General features: G+C 44.7%; 1 protein-coding gene across 2 annotated transcripts in view; it reads right to left on the reverse strand.

Annotated features, from left to right (window-relative positions):
* Positions 1 to 9,354, reverse strand: part of LOC137421630 (stabilizer of axonemal microtubules 2) — a 34,746-nt gene extending 25,392 nt beyond the window's left edge. The window contains exon 1 of one of the 2 annotated variants that reach the window (XM_068107873.2): positions 9,259 to 9,354. In XM_068107873.2, coding sequence (XP_067963974.2) covers positions 9,259 to 9,315 — 57 coding nt within the window. In that variant the 5' untranslated portion in view covers positions 9,316 to 9,354. The remainder of the gene's footprint in view (positions 1 to 9,258) is intronic. The other variant, XM_078771193.1, reaches the window with a different exon arrangement.
* Positions 9,355 to 9,541: the final 187 nt, after the last annotated feature.

The raw sequence follows: 9,541 nt of genomic DNA on the forward strand, positions 1-9,541 counted from the left end.
GTTTCTTCTGCTACCAAGTCGTTGATCCCTTCCAGGCGTCCAGTGACTTCAGTGCCCCAGTCATCCCCGCGACTCCGTGCTGTCTTCAGCAAGCTTGCCTTCAGTGTATCTGCAGTCAAATTATCTGGCACTCTGTATTTCTTTCTAGCTTGTGCTGGATTATTTTTGTAGAGCTGGGCTGGTTGGTTGCAAAGAATGCATACATCCTTATACAGGAGGTCAACTGACTGTGATCTTCTAGAACTGCAGCCAGTTGATGAACTGAACTCACAAGTAGTGCGTCTTCTCTTCAACTTTGATGACTCTTTCTCTGCCTTTGATGCTTGAGCTGACTTATTGGTGGTTGCAACAAAGTTGTTGTACAGATCATTTTTACACTTCTGGTGGTACCTCAGTTTTCCTTCCTTTTGAGCCTCCTTCATACGTTCCACAACAGTAACATTTTCGACAGTTTCTGCTTGTTTCAATAAAGTTGAGTATCCCTTTGGAGTTGCCTGTATGAGCCTTTCAGCTGGTGTATCCGAGCGTGCACAGATGAAGCAATTGAGCACAGGTGGAGTAACGTCTTCATCCATATTGCTGGACTCCATGTCCTGCAAAGTAGAAAATGAGATATATTTAGAAATTATTTTTCCACAAAGGAGTGTCTATGGTGAAATATAAATGTTAACAATCAACTCAGAATCATGAAAAACCCTTATTTGACCCCTCATAAGTTACTTAAGGGCCGATTTAAAAAAATAAAAATTCTCGAAAATAATTTTTCGGTACCCGAATTCAACAGCTTTTTTTCTGGGTTTCCCACGGGAGTTGACCTTCAACATTTTAACACATGTTATTACACACCTTTACAAACATATTGGTGAAAAAAGTTTTTGGTAACAATTTAGTTAACAGATTTTCATATGTTTCCCTTACTACATGTATACTGAACGTTTGGAGTACATACTCCTTCAAACCGAATGGCATCCTGGATGAGAAACAGATGAAAGCAGTCCGACTGTCGGTATGTGGTGCACAGACGTTGAGGAATTTGGCCATGCCCAGGTTCATCAGGGACCTGACATATTCTGAACTCACAGAAGAGCTAATGGATCCCTGCGACCCAACCCCGTCAGCTATTATCCAACGTTTCATTTTCTCTATGAGCCTCCAGACGACAAGACGGCCAATTTCCAACTTTCTTGCAGAGCTTAAGAAACTCTCACACTTCTGCAAGTACAGAGACGCGCTCGAGGACATGCTGTGAAACCTGTCTGTCATTGGTGATGCGGACAATCGCGTACGGTGACGCCTGTTGTCCGAACGGACATTGAAATGCACAACAGCTAAGGAAGGACATTGCCATCGCAATGGAGAGTGCGGAAAGGAATGTTGCTGACATCGGCATCACTCGCTCTTCATCAGGTCAGGCTCAGACCAAGACCACTCTCAATCGTGTCGATCGCCCTTCATCACAGCGACAAACTAGAACGGCAGCCATTAGAGAGCCATATACCTCCGCCTGGTAGAGAGCCATACCTATCACTCAATGGTGAAGAATCACTCAATGGTGAAGAATCACTCAATGGTGAAGAATCACTTAATGGTGAAATGAATATCACTCAATGGTGAAGAATCACTTAATGGTGAAGTGAATATCACTCAATGGTGAAGAATCACTTAATGGTGAAGTGAATATCACTCAATGGTGAAGAATCACTTAATGGTGAAGTGAATATCACTCAATGGTGAAGAATCACTCAATGGTGAAGTGAATATCACTCAATGGTGAAGAATCACTTAATGGTGAAGTGAATATCACTCAATGGTGAAGAATCACTTAATGGTGAAGTGAATATCACTCAATGGTGAAGAATCACTTAATGGTGAAGTGAATATCACTCAATGGTGAAGAATCACTCAATGGTGAAGAATCACTCAATGGTGAAGTGAATATCACTCAATGGTGAAGAATCACTTAATGGTGAAGTGAATATCACTCAATGGTGAAGAATCACTTAATGGTGAAGAATCACTTAATGGTGAAGTGAATATCACTCAATGGTGAAGAATCACTCAATGGTGAAGAATCACTTAATGGTGAAGTGAATATCACTCAATGGTGAAGAATCACTCAATGGTGAAGAATCACTCAATGGTGAAGTGAATATCACTCAATGGTGAAGAATCACTTAATGGTGAAGTGAATATCACTCAATGGTGAAGAATCACTTAATGGTGAAGAATCACTTAATGGTGAAGTGAATATCACTCAATGGTGAAGAATCACTCAATGGTGAAGAATCACTTAATGGTGAAGTGAATATCACTCAATGGTGAAATGAATATCACTCAATGGTGAAGTGAATATCACTCAATGGTGAAATGAATATCACTCAATGGTGAAGAATCACTCAATGGTGAAGTGAATATCACTCAATGGTGAAGAATCACTCAATGGTGAAGTGAATATCACTCAATGGTGAAGTGAATATCACTCAATGGTGAAGAATCACTTAATGGTGAAGAATCACTCAATGGTGAAGAATCACTTAATGGTGAAGTGAATATCACTCAATGGTGAAGAATCACTCAATGGTGAATATCACTCAATGGTGAATATCACTCAATGGTGAAGAATCACTCAATGGTGAAGAATCAGTTAAAACATTAAATAATTCTCATATCCGAATCCATATTCAGATCTTCACCAACATCAAATATATTCTTCCTTGTCACACACCCAACCTGTCCACAAAGTTTCGTACAAATCCATCCATAACTTTTTGAGATATCCCTCAATGTATCGTTTTTGGCCGTATCTCCCAATGGTGAAGAATCACTTAAAAAATTAAATAATTCTCGCATCCGAATTCATATTCAGATCTTCACCAAAATCGAATTGATTTGTTCTTGTTAGACACCCAACCTGTCCACCACGTTTCGTCCAAATCCGTCCACAACTTTTTGATATATCCCGCGATGTATCGTTTTTGGCCCGATCTCCCAATGGTGAAGAATCACTTTAAAAATTCTACTAGCCGGATCCGAATCCGAATCTTCACCAAAATCTAATCATTTCGTCCGTGTCACATACGCTACATCTCTGCCAAATTTCGTCCAAATCCGTCCACAACTTTTTGAGATATTTTGTTCACAAACAAACGGACAAACAGACAGGGGTGAAAACATAACGCCCATCCACCTTTGGTGGGGCAGGTAAAAAGGAAACCCAGACATCCACCATCAATGAGCTTTGGTAGCACCCCCAGACATCCACCATCAATGAGCTTTGGTAGCACCATGTGTTGTCACTGTGATGACAAGCATTCGCAAGTTGAATGTTTCCATAAAGATGCCACATGCCATTTCTTTCACAAGAGTGGCCACAAGTAGAAAGCAGATGGTATAAAGACATCTCATCAGTTTGGAGTCGCATGCCGACGAGGCGAGCTCTGCTTCTAGTGACACCTCTGAGATGCACGACATATTTCACATCTTCTCTGACAGCAGAGCGGAACCTCTGCTGGCTCGCGTCGGTATCAATGATCGATGATTGGAAATGCAGGTTGACACAAGTGCCGCTGTTTTGCTCGTCAGCCTGGCTGCTTTCACCAACCTGTGGCATGAACCTCACTGACCCAAATTGCACCGGACAATCCGGACATCCTATCTGCTCTCTACCTACACAGGTGGACAGATCAAACCCTGTGGAACTTTGTGACGTCACTGTGTCTTATGGAAACCGCAAGTTCAACCTACCCCTGATCGTCATCCCAGAGATGGACCCTCATTACTCGGTAGGAACTGGTTGGAGGTAATCAAACTCAAGTGGAAGCAGTTTCATAAACTTCTTCAAACCAATGCATCAAAAATATTTGAAGGAATCCTGGCCAGATATCCAGATATCTTCAATGATGAGCTCCGTACTTTGCGGGATCACTCTACTAAACTCACCGCAAAGATGCGAAACCGAATGTCTGCAAGGCTTGACCAATCCCTTATGCTCTGTGCAACAAAGTTGACAAAGAGCTCGATTGACCCTCGGAACTCAGGATCATTGTCCAGTTCAATACTCCAATTGGGCTGTACCTGTTGTCCCCGTTGCCAAAGCTGATCAATCTATTCGTCATTGCGGCGGCTACAAGATGACAGCGAACAAATGCTCAGCATTCGCCAACGATGCGACTTGTACATGAAGTTGAGCAGAGGCCAAAGGTTTAGTAAACTCAACCTCAAGTCAGCATATCTTCAACTTCTCCTCGAGGAGGATTCAAAGAAATACCTGACAACACGTAATGTGGTCTGTAAAAATACCACTGACTGAGTTTTGGGTTGAAGTCTGCCCCACGTATACATCAGCGTTGTATTGACAGTTTGTTTCCTGCAGAACAGCATGTTGAGCTTTATCGCAATGACATCCTGGTCACCGGTTCTATATAAGCCGAGCATCCACACAACCTAGATGGAGTCTTGAAGAAGCAATTGGACTCCAGCCTCCGTTTACCTCGCAACAAATGGGAGTTCATGGCACCATCAGTAACGTACCTGGGCCACAGGATCAATGCCCAAGGTCTACATCCAATCAAGGGTAAAGTCAAAGTGATCAAAGATGCACCAACTCCAAAAGACGTGACGGAACTGAAGGCTTATCTCTGCATGCTGCAATATTACAGCCGCTACATCCCAAATGTATCCAACCATTTGAGTCCCCTCTACCAGGTGCTGAAGGAAGGTTGTCTATCATTGCCGGATGTGGTCACCAACCCATCACTGTTTGACAATGTGATCGCCCTGATGGATCATTTAGAGGACTGTCCTGCCATTGCCAACCAAACCTGCACCTACACCAGATCTGATCCAGTCCTTTCCAGAGTTCTGCAAGCCGTACAGCTTGGAAGGCAGTCGCTACCCGATGGGGACCCTGGCTGCGTTCCCTACATGGCATGCAGAAATGAACTCAATGTGGACAGTGGGATTATATTGTGGGGTTGCTGTGTAGTGATTCCACAACATCTTTGTCCCAGGGTAATGGAGGAACTCCATGAGTGTGACCCTGGAATAGTCAAGATGAAGTTTCTGGCTAGGAATTATGTATGGTGGCCAAATCTAGACACTGATATTGAACGGTGCGTTCGACATTGCTATCCTTGCAGAGCACTAGGAATAGGAATGCACCAGTGAAGGCATCGCTGCATTCCTGGGAATGGCTTTCCAAACCGTGGCATCGAGTTCAGCGGGACTGTGCTGGATCAATGAACCATCAGACGATACTAATCATCATGAATGCCCACTCAAGGTGCATTGACGCTTACACAACACGGTACTGCATCAGCTGGAACCATAGAGAAACTGAAACGTTGTTTTACGACACACTGTCTGCCCAGAGTTATAGTCAGTGATAATGGTGCAAGCTTCTCAAGCTCGGAATTTGCCAAATTCACACATAGCAATTTTTTTTCTTTTTTTTCTGTATACAGAGTCGAGGCTCGTGAAAGAGCTAACATTTATCAAACAAACAAATCAAACAAACAAGCAAACAAAGTATATAAAAAGGGGGGCGGTCGACAAGATGGGGAGAGAAGGGGAGGAAGCACACAAACACAACATTTGAGAGCAGGGACATCGGGAGATGTGTGGGAGGGAGAGGGCCTGGGGGGAGGCAGGATAGGTATAAAACGCAAGGACACCAAGGACTTCCAGGAAAGAAGTCGGCACCTCAAAAGAGTCGATTTGGGGTGAAATTAGCGGGGGTAGAAAAGATCAAGGTTTTGGATTGGGGAAGATAAAAGATGGTGGTGAACAGCCGTTTCAAAGACCTGGAGGGAGGAGTGGGATTGAAGAGAGTGAGGGAGTTTGTTCCAGAGGCGGGATAAAAGAGGAATGAAGGATTGAAGGAGTGAAGGTGAGCAGAGAGTCTTGATTTTGGCAGTTTAACCATAAGAGGGTTGCAGGCAGATCTTGTGCGACCTGTAGGAATATTTGGGGGACAGAGCCCAGAGAGAGCTGGGGGAGCAAGGCCGGAGAGGAGTCGGTAGAAGACGGAATGACCACCAACCTGCCTGCGGTGAGTAAGTGAAAGGCCCTCGGAGATAGCGTCATCGCGGGAGATTCCAATAATTCTGAACGCTTTGGTTTCAACAGCGTGAATCCGAGCTAGGTGTGAGGCAGGAGCACCAGCCCAGAGGGGAGAGCAGTACTCCATTGAGTTGCGGATGAAAGCCTTGTATGTGGTGAGGAGCTCAGGTGTGTCAAGGAAGGACTTCACACGATGGAGGATGCCCAGTCGGCGACTGGCTTTGGAGGCCAGCTTGGAAATGTGGTTTTCCCAGGAAAGATCATGGCAGATAGTGAGACCCAAAAGCTTGAGTGACAGAACTTCTTGGAGAGGATTATTCAGAAAGTAGATGGGAGGGTTGTCCAGTCGGTCTTTTCGGAGAGACATCGTAAGAGTGTGAGGTTTGTCAGGATTGAAAGACATGTTCCACTTGTTTGCCCAGTCTGTGATTTTGTCCAGGTCTGCAAAGAGTGAGGAGGCTGCAGACTGCCGATCTGAGGGATGAGGAATGGAGCGGCAGAGAGTGGAGTCATCAGCAAAGAGATAGAGAGGATTTTCAAGAGAGTCAGAGAGATCATTGATGAAGACCAGAAAAAGCACAGGGCCCAGAACACTGCCTTGGGGAACTCCAGCCTGAACAGGAAGAGGAGATGAGAGAAACCCATTCAGGGCCACACGTTGACTACGACTAGAGAGGAAGTCCGCCAGCCATGTGTGGAGATTTCCATGGATACCAAAGGAGGAGAGTTTGGTGAGCAGAGCGGGGTGCCAGACTGTATCGAAGGCACGTGATATGTCGAGGGAGACAAAATGATGTGGAGACAATCGTGTCAGACACAAGTTTGTCAGCCCAGAACACCAAGCTTCAAATGGCCTGGCTGAACGTTTGGTTGGAATCAAGTCCGGGCTACACAAACTGCAGGATGGAAACCTTGAAACCAGGCTCTCATGTCTGCTCTTCAAGTACCGTGCTATGCCTCACACCTAATGACCAACCTGGACTGTCTGAAACAAGATGTGTAGTCTAGACTCTTGAGTGTACCAGAGCCATCTTAACAACTTAACCAGGAAGGGTACGGCTGCTTGGTCGTCCCCAGCGACTGAATGCGCGACTCCTTCTCCTTCCATTGTAACACCTCTGGGTCACCAATTTAGTGTGGAAGAAGCGTTTGGATTCCGAGTATTTTCTCTTTATTCAAACCTCATCCATCAGATGCACTCGTCTTTCTTCCGATTCACCCAGAACCGGAAATCCCCTGATAAAACAGAGCTCAACCCTTTTTACATATTATAAGATCAAATGCAAAATTATGCCGCTGCAACTTTAGACGTGAAACCGGAGTAAATGTAGTTGGACACATTGATGTTCAAAGCAACTGCCTATTCCTTTTGTATCTTCCCCTGTCAGGTGTGGTGATCTCTTGTTCTACTCTTCAGCAGTTTGTTGACTGTATCTTGTCACCAAAGCCCTTTCGCCTGATTCTATGAGTTGTGTTCTCGCTAAGTCAACCAGTCTTAAGGCCTTTAGATTCCATATATGTGGCGCGCCACGTAAAAAGGGGGCTTACGGGTGGTCAGAAAACGATGAAAAGTCAATTTACCCAAGGAAGACCCATAAGCCCCCTTTTCCCCTTTTCATGTGGCCCACCACATATGTAGTTGTGGAGATTGACGACTACTATGGACTTGTCCCCCATACAGATTCTCTGAATCCAGTTGACATTTAGTGCGGAGTGTTGGTTTGATGTCTTGAGTCTGTACGTTGGAGTGAGCAGGACACGGTCAGTCGGTGTTTCTTCGGTCGGGGGTCCTTGCCTGAGAGAGAGGGTGGAAGAAGACAATAACCTGGAAAGGAAGAGGTGGTGAACAGCCATCTTGAAGCCCGAGAGGGAAGAATGGGATTGGACAGACTGAGGAAGTGGGTTCCACAGATGAGGGGAAAGAGGAACAAATCAGTGGTGTGAGCAGTGAGCCTGGATTGTGGGAGTTCCACAGGATGTGGGTTACCAGCAGACCGTGGTGCACCCTACAGAAACCTGGGGTACATAGCGAGGAAGAAGCAGAGGTGCAAGACCAAAAAGGAAGCAGTAGCAGACAGACGCCATGCCAACCTATAAGTATAAGTCTGTGAAGCGAGAGTAACACTGACAGAGGCCCCATTTCTTCATGGCGGGAAATTCCAATTATTTTGACTTTTTGATTCCAATGATCTGTTGAATGTTTGGACAACGTTTTCACCCCTCAGCCCAAATTGGGCTAAGGGTATTGTCGTCACGGGCACCGTCCTGGCGTCCGTCAACTTTTGGTTTCCGTCAATTTCAAGAACGGCTTGTCCAATTAAATCCATTTTTGCAGTGTGTGTTGGGGTTGGGTAGAGGAAGGTTCCTTTCGAAAATGGGCGCGCTGCGATTTTCAATATGGCCGCTACGGCAGCCATCTTGAAATTGGTTTCCACCATGGGCTGAGGGGTTACGCCCGCTTTGCGGTGCTATTTTTTTTGATTTTATTGTAATTTTTAAAACATTAATTGACATCGAGTTCTGTCTTATACATTGTAACTTTCCAGCGCCAACAGCCGCGATGTGCGGAGTCTCAATATATTATGTGGTTATTTTGACACGCAAGGTACCTGTTCTTCTCTACCTGTGGGCTGCGTTGGTTTGTTTGCGGGACCATGTCATGATATAATATTTTTTCTAGCTGTTGTTTCGTTGATTTGTCTGTGAGAGGGCTGTGGCAAGTCAAACTCAAACGATCGAGTTTCAAAATTGAACATTTGCTTTGAAGAAAAAAAAAGTTATTAAAATTCTTCTAAAAAATATATTTTTTTTTTATTTTCCGACTCGTTTTCTTAAAAGACTCGCGAAGAACCACGGAACTTAAGAAAATCCTCCCTTTTTGAGCGGTGTATAGACAACGAAGCGCTGCCTTGCATGCTCCCGGAAGTTTTATCTTTAGCAATGTAAAGGTAGTGCATGACGATTGAGAATATGCCAGATTCAACGATGTGTTCGGCCTGAACTGCAAGAAAATCAAAATGCCGGTGGGTGGAGTCAGCCTTCATACTAATGACGTCGTGGGTGGAGTCAGGCCAGCTGTCAAACCAATGTTGGGAAACAGACGAACAGACGAACAGAAAACTGCACTACTTTAATATACCGGAAATACAGTACCGTACATTTTTTAATTTATGTGATTTTTATTCCTACAACAGAAACCTGCTTTGGAAATGGCGAATCTGTATTTGGGCTGGCCACAACCTGCAGAGTCGCCATCGGCTCGCCAGAGGTGTCGCCATTTAATGCTGGCCTTGGCGGACCCAAGGGCGTGTTTATAAGGCTTGGGGTGTGTATCGCTTTCTCGAAAACTGGGCTGGTTCCCACCTTATTTGCACTATTCCTTTTTTACTCGTTTGCACAACTTCAGTTAAACTAGCCAAAGTATAGTCTGTTATCTGAAGGAATATTAATAAAGCATAAGAGCGTGTTGTCGGTGCGAAAT

This window comes from Myxine glutinosa, chromosome 2, assembly GCF_964187855.1.
Source record: "Myxine glutinosa chromosome 2, kmMyxGlut1.1, whole genome shotgun sequence".
NCBI lineage: Eukaryota > Metazoa > Chordata > Myxini > Myxiniformes > Myxinidae > Myxine > Myxine glutinosa.